The following is a 17,970-nucleotide window of genomic DNA, read 5'->3' as shown; positions in this document are numbered from 1 at the left end:
GGGGGGGGGCAGGCGGCGGCCGAGCCCCGGGGGAAAGTCGGGGCTGTGAGAGGGGTGGGCCCGGCGGCGGCGGCGAGTGTCGGGCTGTTGGTGTGTGAACGCCGCTGGCTTCCCCGCTTGTCTTTGGTACGCGCTGCTCGTGTAGGTGGGTGTCGCTGGACCCAGTTCTGCCGCCTTCCTGCCGCTTTTCTGCCGGTGTGTCGACTCTAGCAAACTCTGCTCTTAAACTAGTCGCTTGGTATGTTTACGAGAACAATTTACTCGGTCTGTGATGGATCCCCGGTAAAGCAACGAAAGACTGTAGCTTCTTCACCAGAGACAATGAGGTCATGGATAAACTGCCCCACGAACTGGGCCCAAGCTAAACTTCTGTCATGGTTTTTGAGAAGTGGAACTAGAAGTGTGATCCAGAAATGCAATTTATATTGACAGTGTGTTTTAGTAATCTTTGTTATGAAGACTTTTTGATTAGTTAAAATTCAGTCATTTGAGCCCACTCCACAAATAAAACTTTTGCCCTCTACAGAGGATCTGTTGGCATTTTTTGCAGAGTTAATTCTGTTTACCTGAAAATGCTATTTAATGCCACTGTGGGGACAGTTCAGTACTTGCAGTTCAGTTTATATTTTGCATGTGTAGTCTGAAGATAGCCATAATATTATCTCAGAATTGACTTTCCGGTTATTGTGCTATGACACTGTGAGATCATTTGCAAAGTCATTAAGCAGGCTCAGAATTAGTGGCTAAGGAACAGATAGGTGACTGAAGTGCTAGAAACAGCAGGCATGTTAGCATGGCTTTCCTCTCAGCTGACTGGACTGAGAAACTTCTTAAGCCATTTTGCTTTTGGAACCTGTACCTTAGAAATTACTAGATATAAATAGAGACAAAATAGCAGGTTTGTAAGAAGCACTACCGCTTTCATTAATAAAACAGCTGGTTTGAAAGGCTGTGGCTGCTACTATGTCATTCTGGAGTTTGACATGCGCTTTTCTTTTTAAGAGAACCCAGTATTTCTGGAAACTGTCAGACTGGTTGGTCCAAAGTACAGTTCTACTTGCTTATTCTGACACTTTAGAAGGTCATTGTAGTGTTTAAAAAAAAACAAATACTCTTAGATCCTGGATTTTCCAATACTGACAGATTGTGATTTACAGCTTAGTCACAATGAGACGAAGCTCATGTACTGCCGGAAGCAGTGGCCGGCAATCTATGATGGCACTGAGAGTACAGGACAACAACAAGATGGGTCTTCAAACACCTCAGATGTAAGTCTTGCTGATCGTCATGGTAAGAATAGATATATAAAAATAACTGAAGAGATTTACTTTAGTACATTCGAGTGTGTGAGTAGCAACTGAAAAAAAAAAATGGGAGCAGCAAGAAGGCTCCTTGCAGCCAAATATATTTGCACAAGTGCTCCAGTTCTGCAAAAAACTTTTTTAATCTACACATGACACCTTTCAAATTATAATACTTTTTCTTACATATTTCTTAGAAGGTGGCAGGGTGCATGTGTGTATTAAATGTCTACTTAAAAATCTTCTTGCAGAAGTAGTTTTGACAGTGGATAAATAATGCATTAAAATCAGTTGACTTTTCTAAGATGTTGTCATACTAAAGATGCAGAGGCTTATGTGCATGTGTTTATAGTTTTCTTACATGAGCAAAAAGTCACTTGAATCTTACTCTCTATCCCTCAGGAAGGACAGAGGTATGTTTGGGAAGCTGAGCATGAGCAAACCTACACCTGGAACTTCGGACAGAAAAGTCAGCTTTTTTGGGAAGAGGTATTGATAGCTTTAGATCTCTTGTACTGTAAAATAAAACGGTAACAGTCCTTACATAATTTCGTAATTTTTCTCTCCTGACAGCTTTTCATTATAGGAAATAATGGATCTAAGGCCAGCAGACCTTGAGGTCTGCCTTCCTCCACTCTTTGATCATTAAATAATCATTCTGTGGAGTAGGAATTGCTTTGAGAGCTGTTCTTCCTCTTGGGAATGATATGCCTGCCGACCTTAAGGTCTACTTAAGGAAGACCGATTTAAGGAAGAACAATATCTCCAATATACTCTGCCTTAGCTTCTTCTCTCTAAGATGCAAACCTTCCAAAATTCTGTAATCTTGCAGCTTAGTTCATGGCTTGCTGCATTCTGATGTCTTCTTTCATAGGACCCCACTGTTGCAGGGATCTATTCCTTTTAAATATTCCTTAAATATTTTAGCCTTTATTTTCAATCACCTACATCATTTTGTTTCTTCATCTTTGGGGTATTTTTCTGCTCTGTAAAACTTTCAATAAAATTAAGAAAATGTTCAGCTAGGATACAGGATGCACTGTTGTGCATCATGGCTTATGCGTTGAAGTTTTTCCAATCATCCTAAATAAAGAGAAACCTTCAGGCATCCTTTTGCATAACAAATGGAAAAGAAACATCAAAATAGCAATTGTAGTGACTTAAACATTAAGGTAGTTCTTTTTTGTATGTATTGTCACAAGAACTATGTTTATTTTTTGTTCTTAGGACTAGTGGGGCTGGAGGATCACGCAACAGTCAGTATGGTGTGTTTGGTACAGAAAAGATCAAGGACCCCAGGCCACTTCATGACAAGGCATTCATCCAACAATGCATCAAGCAGCTTTGCGAGGTAACTTATTAACTTATTCTAAACATGCATTATTAGGCATAAAAGATACCAATCAAAATATTTATTTTTCATGGCTTCAACTTTTGATTATATTTAGTGACTAATATGCCATGTTTTTTTTCTCAGTTTCTTGCTGAGAATGGTTATGCCCATAATGTTTCCATGAAATCACTGCAGTCTCCATCAGTTAAGGACTTTTTAAAAATCTTCACTTTTATCTATGGATTTCTCTGCCCTTCTTATGAACTGCCTGACTCAAAATTTGAAGAGGAAATTCCCAGAGTTTTTAAAGAGCTTGGGTAAGATCATTATTGTTTGTCTGTTGTGCTAAATAGATATGATATTGTAGAATGTTAAAAGCTAAGAAGGACGCATGATAGCTGGGAAGAATGGATAGGAGTATTTATTCAGATGAGACTGAACCTCCAATGGTGTGATTATTTTGTTTCACTTTTGTTTAGCTCTAAGTTTACTCTGATTCTCAAACTCTACATTTTATATTTGAACTTGCAGGACTATAGGATGTTCGAAGCTTGCGTTGTAATGTAAAATCCAGTTAATTATCTTTAGTTGTATTAAACTTTGAAAGCCAGACAAATTTTTTTTTGCAGACTCTTCTGGTTCATTCTGTTAAAAGCCAAGAACTAAAAAAAATTGCAGAATGTTGAATCCGGTTCATTTAGTTAAAACTAATTTTTTCTGTAACTTCTCTCATTCTGCTTTCAAAGTAAGAGGTGGAAATAACAAAAATTACCACTGAGGTGAAAAAAGCACTAAGTAGCTGGGTGTTTTATTTCTACTCCTGTTCAGTAAGTGTTTGGAATCATTAATGCACCAACACTCCCAAGAAACAAAATCCTCTGCTTGATGATAATGGTGACTATTCAGTCTTACTAAAAAAAAAAAAAGTGTATTTCTGTAGGTTTCAGCCTATGATGGTGTCAAAGCTCTAAGTCTCCTTAGATGAAGGTATAAATCTGTTCTGTTTGCTTCTCAGTATTTTAATAAAATTTTGGTTTAACCTATAACATTTGGAACTGCTGACCTAGCTGAAATTTTGAAAAGGAAGTTGCTCTCAAGAAGCTTTGCTCTGCTGCACCAAGAGTGTAATCCCGGATAAAAAAACTTATTTTGAGAACTCACTTTAAGTTGTCTTTTGAGAGTTAGAAAATAAACATAAATAATTGATTTTAAAAAATTCTCAGGCCAAATGGCTCATGAGCGCTTATTTAGAACTCGCACTTTATCAGTAGCTTCTTGTCCTATGTTCTTAAAATAACTTTGGGCAGCTGTCAGTCTAAAGGTGGAATAAAATTCACACTTCTGTGTTCCTTATCTGTAGAAGATTTTGAGAGAATGTTTGTAATTAGCAGTAGAGCCTTTGTGTGTTTCATATTTATAGGTAATATTAATGCTTTGATATGCAGCTGTTCTGAAATTCTTTTCTGTAATTGCATGACATTAAGCTGATTGTCAACTGCTTTTCTGTTTTCAAAGTGCATTTTACTCAAGAAGCAAGAATCTTGCCCTCTGAGAACAGGACTCTTGTGTATCAATTTTCATATATTAAGAAATCCTTCAGGCTTGCACACCCAGTTTGGAAGTCTAATCATCCATTGGACTTTTATTTCCTCCTTTGCATTTGGTGCCTTTGCTTTGAGGTCTTTGTTTCATCATCAATCATCTCATGCTTTCAGGGCACCCACTTCCTTTTTCCTTAATACTGCAGTGCTCACCTCTCCTCCCATAGTAGCTTCAGAAGGAGAAAGGCAGACCTGTCTGCTACTAAGATCAAGGCAACATACTAAGCTGAATGGGAAGGTGCTAAGAAGTGTATGAAGGAATAGTTTACCTTTTTTTGTAGGAGGCCTTAATTGTTGTTTAGATATGCAAAAGTCCATTTCTTCAATCATTTCTGCAATAGCTAGCCAGTCGAGGGAGGTGATTGTCCCACTCTGCACTGCACTGGTGTGGCCTTGTGTGCGGTACCGTGTGCAGTTTTGGGCACCTCAGTATAAGAAGGACATTGACCTGTTAGAGTGTGTCCAGAGGAGGGTAAGCAAGATGGTGAAAGGTCCCAAAGGCAAGACTTCTGAGGAGTGTCTGAGGTCACTTGGGTTTTTTTCAGCTTGGAGAACGGATGGCTGAGGGGTGACCCTATCAGAGTCTACAAGTTCCTCAAGGGGGGCAGCGGAGGGGGAGGTGCAGATCTTTCTGGTGCCCAGTGATAGGACATGAGGAAATAGAATGAAGCTGCATCAGGGGAAATTCAGATTGGACGTTAGGAGAAGGTCCTTCACTTGAGAGGGTGGTTTGTCACTGGAACAGGGTCCCCAAGAAAGCGATCACCCCACCAACCCTTTTGGAGTTCAAGGAGTATCTGGATGATACTCTTAGTCATATGGTTTAGTTCTATGTAGTCCTGTGAGGAGCAGGGTGTTGGACTTTATGATCCTTATGGGTCCCTTCCAACTTGAGAAATTCTATGATTCTACAAAACACAAAATGAGAAACTCACAATAATTTAATAAAATATGACACTAAGAACTCAGCTTATCTCCCATTGATGTACAGTATAAAGTATGATTGAGTTCTTCCTTCTGAGCCTTGACCTATATGTAAAAATGTGTTCGTTTGTTTTTATCACTGTTTGCCACAGCTATTAAAAATGTGTTTTCTTTTGCCTTGTAGGTACCCCTTTCCTTTGTCAAAAAGCTCCATGTACACAGTGGGAGCGCCACACACATGGCCTCAGATCGTGACAGCTTTGGTTTGGTTAATTGATTGTGTTAAGGTAACATTTGTCTTCTTTAAGCCAAATATTTCCACTTTTCAGGCTGGAATGTTAGTTTCGATATAGGTGTCTTAAGTATTTCCTAAAAATCTTTGTTTGATATGTAAAGAAAAAGATAGGTGTTCTTACCTGCCATCTAGGAGCTAACCCCTAGCCGTACATATAGAAAATTTTAAACTGAGTTTTTCATGTCATATTATGGTAATTTTTTTTAATGTGTGCACTGGATAAATTTGTGTATGAGAAAAGGAGGGAGGAATGACAACATACATTCATAAAAACGTGAAAAGTTAATTGGTATAATCATGTATCTTCAGTGCAGATCTCGTGACATCTGTCATCTTCCCTTAAATTTGAAGTCTAAGGATGGAATTTTCAATAGCAATTATACAAGTGTCCTGTGGTGGCTGTACAGAGTGTGTGTGTGGGGGGGTGTTTGGGTGGGTTTTTATAAAATGGTAGGTGTTGCTGCCAGCTCAGGTCGGAGCAAAATTTGGAATATGTGACAGAAGTTCACCACTGCTGAATTGGACACACATGAAAATCCCATCCTTTATGCTGAAAAGACACATTTGTCTTAGCAAGGCAATTTAGCAGTGTTGAATGTCTGGTTAATGCCCCTTCATCTGTGCTTTTTGTCAGCTAAGCACAGGCTCATTACCCTGGTGTGATTGGTCACATTCTGAAACAGCACCATTACACCCTGCTTGCTGAAATCCTGATCCGGTGTTACTCTGCTGATTATCATTAACATGAAACTAATATGAAAACTAATGGCTATCTTTACACTTGCTCTTTGTACGTATACCTGTGCCTTTCAGTTGTATGCTGCCATGAGGGAAAATGCACCATCATTTGATGATGGACAGAGCTGGGGAGGCGAGACAGATGATGGAATTGTACATAATAAGGTACCATTAAAAATTTATTATCAGAATTGTTCAGCTGGATATTGCCATATGCTGTAACAACACAATTTAGATGTATAAATGCAGTTAAAATTATGTCATATATTCTGTTTAGTTTTATATTCACAGAGTTCTCTAGGAAGTATTGTAGCATTATATAAAAAGCCTGATCAACTAGTTTCCTGAGCAGGCATCATGGCCAGTCTATTGGTGAAGACTGGGTATTAAATTGAAATGCCTTATTCTCCAAGCTGCTACTATTTCTGTTTTCCTTTGTGGAGAACAGGAGTCATGCTGGTTGTTTACTGTCTTAGTAGGGTCTCAGGTATATTTCTCTTTAACACTTCAGTCTTCTAAGGTTAACAGCATCACAATGTAAACACAGTGCCTTAATTAAAAATGTGATGGCTCCTGCTGATATCTACTCAGTTTGCCATCTAAAAATTGGTTGTAATGTTTAATTTCTGAGGCACAAAATAGGGTGGCAATGTTAATTTGAGCACTTAAAAATCAGCAGCCTGCTGAATTTATCATAGATTATTAGTACTGTTCAGATTTACCTCAGTGTTAACTCACAGCAGATGTTTGGAAGAGGTTGTATAATGTGCCAGAACATTTAATTAGAAAATAGCAAACATCAAATTAAATCAGAATTTTAGACTAAGGTTACACACCTGACAGTTGACAAGTAAAAGTGCTTTTAAATTAAATGTGTGCTTATATGCTGATGCATATGCATATATGTTGAAACAAAATTCACAATACTAGTGTAATTGCTTCTGAAAGATCTGTAATTTAAAGTGTCCAGTAAATTCTTTTGGGGTGAACTTTCTTTAATTCTAGATCACTCCTGTGATGTCTCCACATTTACTGCAGAAGTGTGTTAAACAGACCTACAGTTTCCATAAACTAGCCTGAGAGGATCACATGCTTCAAGATAATAAATTCTTAAATGCTGTGTTCACTATCCTTGTTAGATATCCCAGAAAAATGTATCAAGTATTTCCAGACCTTTCTTAATGTGAATTCTAGATGCCTCCTTCTGCCTGGATATTATCTGTTTAATGGGAGGAAAAAAAATTGATTTTTACAGAAGTGCAGTCAAACCAGTGAAAGATATTTTTGGTGTCTGTTTAATTTCATTGGTTGAGTAGGTTTAGACTATCTAGATATTTTACAGCGCCTTAAATCATTTAAATTAAAACTTTTTAAATGGTTTTCAGCTTTTCATGGACTACTCTGTGAAGTGCTATGAGCTCTTCATGAAAGGGAGAGATACTTTTGAAGAACTGGATGCGGAAGTGCAGTCAAAATTAAGTAAGTTTTCATGTTTTAATTAAGTATTTCATTGTGTTACTGGTTTTTCTTCTCCTGGCATCAGTTTTGCTCCGTTTACAAATGAAAGTAATCTGAGGTAAGGGAACCTGAAATTCCTGAGTTTCTCTCAGTTACTTTGACTTAATTCTCTTCTTTCTGTGCATTGTTACTAGTACAGACAGATGGGTCATGCTCTGCTGTCAGCTGTGTAACCCTATTATTTTCAATGCCTTTGCAACAGAAGTTCACAATTCTTCAGATGCAAATTCCATCTATGCAGATAATTCTTATTTCTGTATGACAAAGTTAACAAAAAAGGAAAATATTACCAGAGGCTGCACATCTGATGAGTAAGGAAGTTCATCTTCTGAAAGCTCTGAAAACAGTCTGCAAGAGTTCTAAACCCTGTTGTGAAGGTTCCCATATACGATTCAGCATGCACATGTGTTTTTCTTCAGGGAGATGGAAAATTATTATTTGACTCACCAACAGAAATATAAACAATATGAGAACAAAGAGAAAACACATTTTTCACTTTCTGTGCCCTCCTGTGAAAAACCAGACTAAGGGACACTTCTGCTGCAAGCTGGAGCCATCAATTGGAGAGGAAACATAAGTTACCCGGACTTACTAGAAATAGGAAAAAGTAATCATGCCATTGTTCAGCAAAGACTGAGAGAAGTAAGGGGAAAAGATGTCTCAAGGCAAGGAAGTATGTGGATCAGAAAGGACTATACAAGTCAGACTACCTTGTTAAAATGGAACAGATTAAATTTAAACAACCACTAATCTGTAGTGCGGGTTCTATTGAGAGTTTGGAAACTAACCTCACAGGAGTGATTTTGAGATCTTTTATGACATGAGGACTGAAAAACTTTTCTTCTTGTTTTGGGCTTTTTGCCTATTTGCTTTGTAATGAAAGGGGGTTTTTGGTGGGTTTGGTTGTTTTCTTGTGGGTTTTTTAGTTTAAAATAATTGTCCAGATAATGGGTATTTACTGTGCTGAAGCTAAAGCACAGATACTCAGATTAGGTGATAACACTGAGCAAGATAAATTTGTAACCGCACCCCCTCCTTATGTTTTTTTTCTCAGAGGACTTGTTTAATATAGATGAATACCAGATAGAAGTTTTAGCAGCTGACAACAAAAGACTTCATGAAGAGATTGCAAGACTAGAAAAAGAAAAGGAAAGTGAGCCGGTTAGTAAATCGTGTGGTGGAGTTCAATTTTCTACTATTGACCATTATTGTCACCTATTAAACAAAGATTACAACAAATGGAAAATGATTTTCAGTGCTCTAAGAGATTTTAGTTAGGCCGGGTTATTATAGGCTACACCATTACAGTACAAGGCATTTATTGTGGAGTCTTCAGTCACTGTTTGTTTGATATTGTACAGATATTTTCAAGTGATGAGATCTTGCATTGGCTGAAATATTAATAAAATACTTGAACCACATTTTTTTTCTGACCTTCAACATTATCTGCTTTAAAAGAGTTGGTATAAGAACTTCTTGGTGGATGAGAGCGTGAGATTCAGTGGTAACGATATATTTTAGGGAAAATACTTTGTTCGAAAAGATGGTCTCTGCTTTTAATACATCATGAGTTGAAAAATAGCTTAGTTTCTGTGCAACTTTCATATTGAGACTCCTGCATACTGTGCAAAACGTGCTGCTTGTATTCCCAGCTTTTCTTGCCCTTAGTTTTGTCTGCCCTTTGTGTATTATTATAATTAAGTGGTGACTTACCTGTAGTAAGATCTTTCTTAATGCAATGCCTAATGCAAATCAATGACTAAAAGCAGAAATGCAAGAATTAAGGTACAAACCATCCTTTCAGCCTTTTTTATTTTAAAGATGCTTAACTTGATTCAGCTGTCGCAGAAATAAAAATTTATTAAAGTTTTTTAGTCTTATACTCTTTAAGTTGACCAGTTATTCTACTGTCTTGTCTGGAAAGCCAGATAATTATTTTAGATCAATATAATAGTGGTTGTTCTTTCCATCCATTTACTAGGATCGTAGAGTATCACTACGAAACCTGAAATCATCTCTTCAAGCAGATGTCCAGAAATACCAGGCTTATTTGGCTAATCTGGAATCTCATATAGCCATCCTTGATCAAAAAATGGAAGGTGTTAATGAGGAAGTTCGGACAGCGGGTAAGAAGGTCTGGGTCACAAATGGGATAGTGAAGCTAGAAATAAGTTTAAAATAATTGTATTTCTCAGCTTCAGGACAGGGTTGAGAGATTTGTAGCATTATCATACAATAAGTAAACTTTCCAAAATGGATAGCTAATAAGGAGATTTTTCTGGCTGGTAGCTGTTTGTACACTAGAGTAATGAAATACAGATATTATTTACTCATAAGAATAGAGAGATCAGGTTTAACTATATAGGCTGGTATTTTACATCCTTTTCACAAATGTTTTGTGAACTTAGAAATGGAAGTAGAAACAATGAAGCAGGAGAATGCCCGTCTCCAGCACATCTTTGATAACCAAAAGTACTCAGTTGCGGACATTGAGAGAATAAATCATGAGAGAAATGAGTTGCAGCAAACCATTAACAAGTTGACTAAGGAAGTGGAAGCAGAAGAACATCAGCTGTGGAATGAAGAGCTAAAATACGCGAGGAATAAAGAGGCGGTATGTGAAAACTCTACTACACTGAGAGGTGGCTATCAGTTTTCATCATGCTTGGGACTTGGACTATTGCTAAATTCTTTCCTAAATAGTCTAACAACAGCATAGACATGTATTAACAGGCTAAAGTGACAAGAATGACTTCTGTTTATCTCTCTGAAAAATATTTCTTTTCTTTTTGCCCTTTCCTATTTTGAACATGATAGAAAAGTATTACTTTTTTTTTTCCTGCATCATAAGGGACAGAGCTAGAATATGCACCACTGTGTCAGCTCTCACAGCATCGAGAGCTTTGATAACAAGCAATTTCAGGCTAATGTTAAGATTTCATAGCAAGGAAGTAATACAAAACTAGTGCTTTGAATCAATATTTCTGCATGCATTTAGGGACAAATTGGTCCCTTATGGGGAAGTTCTAATAGGTTTTAAGGGCCAAATTCAGTTCCCTCAAACAGAATCAAAAGATGCGGTCCTGTGAGTGGTGGGATTTAAAAACTGCTTTGCTAGATGGAGAACTAAAAAAAAAAAAAAGGGTCACATATATTTTGCATGTGTCAGGGTTACGCTTTATCAAGCACCTGGTATTAACTTAAATTCTTCATACTGTGCAAGTATGAAGCACATAAACTGGAAAAAAAACTTTTTTTGGTGTTTGTGTATAAATGGCACTCATTAATCAGAACATAGACCATTTAAGAAGGTTTGTCTAGATGTATGCTCAAATTAAAGTTTGTTATTAGGATGTGTGGCTGTGTGGCATCTGTCAAAACCAATGACAGAAGGCATATCAACATAACTGATCATTGTTTTGGTTATTTGTACTATTTCCAAGCATGTTTTTCCTTCCCTATCAACTTATCCTCAGAAAGTTGAGGCATGAAAAAATATGGCAGAGAATTATGGAAAACCATGGGTGAAACCATTCAGTCTCAACCATACACACTGAGAAACCTTGCAGAGCAAACTCAAAGAATCATAAAACAACACTTAATCCAAACAGTGCAAACTGCTCAACTGCCAATACATACAGCTCTTGCATACTGTGGCATGACATGGAATCATGTTTGTACAGAGCAACTTAGAAACCTGTTTAAAGTACTATATGAATTTTTTTAAAAGCTTTTCACTTGTATTTATTCTACAATTTTTGCCCTTTTCTCCTCTGAACAGATTGAAATACAACTGGCAGAGTATCATAAACTGGCTCGAAAGCTGAAATTAATTCCAGTAAGTGCTGAGAATTCCAAAGGCCACGACTTTGAGATTCAGTTTAATCCTGAGACAGGACCAAATTGCCTAGTCAAATACAGAACTCAGATCAAGGTAAGTAGAGTTAACACTGAATGTTTCTGTTACTGCTTACAAAAATATGTTAATCAGAAATGTTGGAAAGGTAGTTCTTAACCCCTCCATGAAACTTCATTGAAAAGCTTGTGTGATGCATTGCCATAACTACATTATAATATAGGAAGGAAATTTGGTATTGGAGGGTACAGCAGCCTAAATAAAAACAGGAGAGGGAAAAGATGTACTGGGGCTAGTTCAAACTAACAAATTCCATTAACCAGATGATCTTGTATGTGTATTACAGGCTCCTCTCATGGAGATCATAAACCAGACTGAGGAAGAAATTAGGAAAGCTACTCAAAGGAAAATGACTTTGGAAGATACTCTGGAACAGGTATGTTAATGAAGATTAGGACTAAGGTACCCTAATGTTACCTGCTGGTCTCATTTGACCTTTTGCATGCGTGAAGTGGGTTGCTTTTTGCTTTGGTTGGTTTTGTTGGGGTTTTTCGTTGGGTTGGGGTTTTTTTGGGGGCGAGGGGCAGGGGGGAAGCTGTGAGAAGATTGCTTTAATAATGATGGAACCTAAATTTTTGGGGAGAATTAGGATCTCCTGCTGGTTGAAATAATGTGTATTCCCTGCATTGAAGATTATGCAGCTTACATATATATGACCATACACATTGGAAAGGTTTGTTTTTAATAAGTTGCCCATTCTTACTATCACTGACAAGTTGCCATCAGAAAAATTTTTAGCAATCTTGGGTTCAGGATGGATTAGAAGGAGGAGAATTTTATTTCCCCATTATTCCTCCCCTACCTCAGCTTTTTTTGCTGAGCATGACAGTACATGGTATGGAATATCCTTCTGGCCAATTTTGGTCAGCTGTCCTGGCCACTTGCCTTCCCAACCTCTTGCCTACCCCTATCTTACTCAGTGAGGGGCCATGGGAGGGAGAGAAAGACTTGATGTTGTGCAAGTGCGATTCAGCAACAGCCAAAACATTGGTGTGTTACCAACAGTTTTTAGCCGCTTATCCCAAACAAAGCACCATACAGCCTGCTGTGAAGAAAGTTAGTGCTATCCCAGCCTGGCCCATTTTAAATATTTCTGGGCTGCCATGTGTTGTTTGTGATTGCCTGGATTTATATATTGGAATTCATTTTGAATTATACTTTCTTGGTTATGTTTTCACTCTAGCTGAACGTAATGGTAGTGGATAAGAAAAGCAGTGTGAAAACGCTGAAAGAAGAAGCTGAAAAGTTGGATGATCTTTACCATCAGAAGCTTAAGGTAGAACTTCCTATAGGTTGATGACAATTTATCCTTAATGACATCCTTATCCCTAATCTTTGTGTTTATGCATGTGTGTGTTTGGTTTGCATTTTAGTTTGTTTAGACCTCTGCCCTTGCCTCCTTCCATTCCTCTTGCAGGATTCTCTCATTCTTTTCAGAAACAGTTGAATGCTACCTTAAGTGAGTCAGTTTTCACTTGCTTGTAAGAAAATTTGGCATAGTACTTTGGCAGATCCTGTAAATCACAAGCTACTATATCCAGTAATAAAAGCAGTGGCAATCATCTCCAGACCTCAGAATGTCTCAAAGCATGTGCCTGAAGGAGACTTTAGTTAACAGAATCTGCCTTGTTTATTCCATTTCTATATAATAAATACACTTACAGTTTTTAGTAAACATGTTTAATTGCAGTAAAAACTAAGGAAAACATTTGACTGAAAGCACATTAAGTGTTTGAATGGTATAAAATTGTTGCTTTGTTTGTTTTTATTCCTCAGTAGGGGAGCAGTCCCTATCCTTTTTCTCACTTCTAGTTTAGCAACAAAGCACAGCCAGTTAACAATGAAGTGGCTGCTTCAGTACCTCCCAACTTCTCTAACAGTATAGTTTTGGTTGCTGTGGTCCCCAGGCAAAAAATGCTTTTTAAACTAAGCCAGTGTTTAACATATCTGCTCTTACAAATACAGACTTCTGTGCTTTAATCATGAAACAGGGTTATTTCATTGCTAATACCTGCTTATTGCTTTCAAAAACATCTGAAATTTAGCATTTGATCTATGCTGTTGCGTATGGGGTTTTTTAAGGTGAGCTCATAAAATACACAGTTGCAGCTGGATGGTTATAAGAAGACAGTCATGTAATTTTTCGTGTAATTTTTAAAATGCTATCCATAATACTTTGGTATTAAAATTATTTTTGAAAGATGATGTTTCAGTAATTTACCAGAAATGCATGTTTAGTTGATGGTGGAATTTAGTTTGCTATTGTGCAAAGTATAGTCTTAACAATGTCATTCTCATTGGAGTGGTGATTACTTACATTTTGTACTCATCTTTCAAACACTAAAGGGAAAAGCAATTTTCTTACTCAAATGTGATTTTTTTTTTGTTAACCTGGAAACAGTTGTTCACGACATTCCATTTCTATGCTATTTAAGTAAATAACACTTTTTGAAATGAACTTGGAAGGAAAAACTGCTGCAACACAGACCTTGAAATACATTTAGAGAAATAAAGGGGAGGTTAGGCTGGTTTTGAGTGGAAAATGATTCAGAAAACACCTGAAACTTTGTTTGCGGGCATGTCCTTGGGTTTTTTAGTTCCGAGTTTGGAGTTACTTCTCTAAGTACACTCCAGTGTGAATTCTGAATTCAAATACCAGGGTGTAATCAGGTAATATAAAGGAGAAAAATCCTGATTACTTCCTGAGTTATGCAATCCATTTGCATTTATTTTTTTCTTCTTTCCTCATGTTCACAGGAGGCAGAAGAGGAAGAGCAAAAATGTGCAAATGAGTTGGAATTGTTAGAGAAGCATAAACAATTACTTGAGAGTGGTGTCAATGAAGGTCTCAGTGAAGCCACAAATGAACTGCATGATGTTCAACGGCAGTAAGGCCCATAACTTCAAGTTGTTTGTGTGGTTTCTTTTGGGTTTTATGTGTTTTAAGGATAAAGACATTTTTTTGAATCCTAATGTAAAATTCTTTGGTGAGCAGGTATACATCTCAGTATATTAAATTCACAATTGAAAGATGTTTCTCCTCAACACTTGGTATTTTGCTTGAATATGTCTGCTGTATCAGAACTCCTGTTTTCCAAGTAATTTTTTTCACATATATGGTTGTAGTAAGGAAATTCTTTTGTTTCCAAACTTAAGTGACAACTACATTTTTACAGCCAAAAGTCTGGAAAGACTAGTCTGACTCTAAGGTACTTTGTTTCTTACTGGTTGGCATTGAGTTGACTATTAATATACAAATCTAACTTGGTTAAAATTAGTGTTAACTGAAAAAAATATGGCTAAAGATGATGGTATATCAGACTTGGTGAAGTGATTCTTTTAGATGTCAGGAATTTTATAATTATGGACATGACTTTGAGTGTCTTTTTAGATATCAAGTTGTTATGCAAACAACAACAGAAGGGAGCAGGAAAGCTGGTGATAACTTGAATCGTCTTTTAGAAGTGATTGCTACTCATGTAGTATCTATAGAGGTAAGCTAAACTTTGATATTTAGAATTAAATGTTCCTAGAGACATTCGCAACTGCAGTTAAACACGTGGAAATTAGAACTTACTCTTTCCAATAAAGTATTGGTTATTTGGGGCTGCTGCACTGAGTCTGTGGATTCTAGTTAAATTTGTTGACAAAACCTTTGGTATAAATAAACAGAACTGATCATTACATTTCAGCAGTAACATCCCTTCAGGTTTAATCTGCTTCTGGTAGATAGCTTTCAGGGAAATGTTTAACTGCAATCAATTAACCTGTACAATGGCTGCTTAAAATGCTTTAGTAGAACTAGTACAACAGAGACCATGATAGTTCTAATAGACTTCCTGTAACTCTCTTCTAGAAATATCTTGATGAGCAGAATGTGAAGATTGACAGAGACTATGAAGAATTCATGTCTGAAGATCTATTGTCAACCTTGACCGAAATTCGGGACAGTTATAAAAAAAAGGCTGAAAGTTTGTAATTACCAAATAGGTGGAGATGAAAATTTTGTGTTTCTGAAGATCTGGTATGATGCCTTCTAAAAGGATAGGAACTTCCTGTGTTTAGAACTGATTTTAAGTGCAAGGAAATGTTTACGACCTTCATTTTATTGACACATTAAAGAATTAAACAATATATTTTCATTTTCTTAAAAAGCTTTTGCTTACACTTACTCCTTGCAATGTATTATACATGATTACAAACATCTCTGACAAGACAACTGTGGAACAACTTAATTTCATTTTTTTTCTTTATAATCCCATCATTTGTGCTCTTCTAGAAACATAAGAAAGATAAGAGTACAGTTAACTTCTTAAAATAAGAAGCCAGAATGGAATTAAAGATGGAACTGTGGTGGCAGCACAAATGCAGAGGGTACTGACAACTTGAAATACTGCTACTTAAAAATAACTAGTGTTTTCTGTAAACATGTAAAATTGCTGGGAGAAGTTATGCTTTCCCTTCTGGAGTATAGTTTGTGCATTTCGTGATGTATGTATATATATATATTTAGGACACATACATAATAGTGCACATCCTTAAGCCTGCCTTTTAGTAGCAAGACCAAACATAAATGTCCTTCAGTCTGCTGCTTGTTCAGTTATCTATGAAACTGCCCACAGACCCCTCTTACATGAGTAAATTTTTATTTTTTAACAAAAACCTCTTGGAAAAGATCAGTAGTAGTTATATGGAGGTCTTGTAAATAGTGTAGAGAAAGATAGACAAAGTTCTGTCTTAACTGCTCATAGTCCCAGATGAAACCTCACTTCCTGCTTAAATATGTATAACAGAGATAGCTCTAAGTAGGACAGTACAGGAATTCGGGCAATATAGTTGATCAGTTATAGATTTGGCTAATGTTGGATACATCAAAATGGTCTGAAATGAGTCTGCTTTCTTCCTGTTAGATGAGGAAGACAAATTCTATTTGATTTTTCTTCCTCAGGAAAGTTGTGGTAAAATTAGTGTATAGGGAGCTCCAGTCCAAATACGTTGAAAATGTAACCCCATCTCTTGAGCATGTACTACTTTGTTCAGTGCTATGTGGAAGTACTATCTTATCTACTCTGTATATACCTTTGTCTTAAAAAAAATAAAGTCAGCATTTATGTCTTGGATAGTTTAGTTTATGATGGTATCTCCTAATAAAAGTATTGAAGTTTTTCAGTGTTTTTAAGAGTTCAGTAATTGATATAACTGATTCAAATATACAATAATAAAACCAACTTTGCAGTCTGTTCAAAGGTTCTTAGCAGCCGATAGATGAAATGAAGTTTCCTCTTAATTCTATAATTAGACACAATATTTGAATAAAACAGATCCCTAGGATACTCAACAAAATTTAAGTTGGATTATCTGCACGCAGACTGCAAATAAAAACTAAATTGTCTTTAATTCTATGCTATTTCTGCAGAGCATATAAAACTCAGTTGTCCTTAACATAGTATGTGAAGAGAATTTTGTTTCAGATATTATAATGATGGCATGATTTAAGTTCTAACTTTCTGGTTTTTTGTTGTACCCCATAAGTTTAATTTTGACAGCTACAGAAATTTTCTGACAGGTGGGTAGTATTTCTGCTTTCTTCTGCTGTCCTCAAAATTTTACCTTTTAAAAACTCTTACTTTTTCTTCTGTTAACAGCCTAGTCCTTATCAAATCTCAGTTCCTTCTCTTTAGAAGCTATTATCTTTTGTGATCTTTCTAATGTTTTTATCTAAAGAAATAGTCTTCTAATTAAGCAAAACTGTGAACCATACAGAACAATCATGTTCCTTTAAAATATGTGCTTATTTAGAGGCTATGCTTTCTCTTGGCTGCCTGATATCTGTTTGTCTCCGCTTCTGTAACTGACTGTTCTTGTGTTTATTGGTATCTGCAGGTTCTTTACCATATGAATCAGTTGTCTAGTAAATGGAAGCAAAATAAATGTCATTTTCAAGGACTAATACTAACCCAGTGCTAATGAGTTAAAGAAACAAGGTCACAACAACCTTCCTTCATGTACTGGCAAATGTAATATTCAGAAATTAATTTAATAAACATCTACATTTGTAATGTGCACAACATGCTTTTGTTATTGGGCTGAACTATTGGTCTGTAGGTCAGTTAAAAAAGTGACTAGAACCAGCTCTGGCTTCGCCCTAGATTCTGTAAAATACTAGGGGGATCTTTATGTCATAATATAATATAGATTAACATTGGCCAGTGTTTACATTTTAAAATGGAGTTAATTTTTTAATGCTTCTTGAACATGGATCCTATGGTATATTTGAAGTCAGGTAGTTAGTTATTTTTTATTTGTATTCTGGAATATGGCTTTAAAATTTAGAAAATAGGCAC

The 17,970-nt window shown here is 36.5% G+C and overlaps 1 protein-coding gene across 1 annotated transcript; it reads left to right on the top strand.

Moving 5' to 3' along the window:
- The first annotated feature begins 1,076 nt into the window (after nucleotides 1-1,076).
- NDC80 (NDC80, kinetochore complex component) lies at nucleotides 1,077-16,722 on the top strand. Its single transcript, XM_026842137.1, has 16 exons — nucleotides 1,077-1,268; nucleotides 1,704-1,790; nucleotides 2,529-2,652; nucleotides 2,779-2,951; nucleotides 5,344-5,446; nucleotides 6,268-6,357; nucleotides 7,578-7,671; nucleotides 8,765-8,871; nucleotides 9,692-9,836; nucleotides 10,119-10,324; nucleotides 11,492-11,644; nucleotides 11,913-12,002; nucleotides 12,810-12,902; nucleotides 14,384-14,514; nucleotides 15,018-15,120; nucleotides 15,483-16,722. Exons 1-16 carry the CDS (start codon nucleotides 1,168-1,170, stop codon nucleotides 15,603-15,605), a joined length of 1,923 nt encoding a protein of 640 aa, XP_026697938.1. The 5' UTR covers nucleotides 1,077-1,167; the 3' UTR covers nucleotides 15,606-16,722.
- Nucleotides 16,723-17,970: the final 1,248 nt, after the last annotated feature.

The sequence above is a fragment of the Athene cunicularia genome, assembly GCF_003259725.1.
Source record: "Athene cunicularia isolate RWA chromosome 2 unlocalized genomic scaffold, athCun1 chr2_part1, whole genome shotgun sequence".
NCBI lineage: Eukaryota > Metazoa > Chordata > Aves > Strigiformes > Strigidae > Athene > Athene cunicularia.
This window is presented reverse-complemented; position numbering and strand designations above follow the sequence as displayed.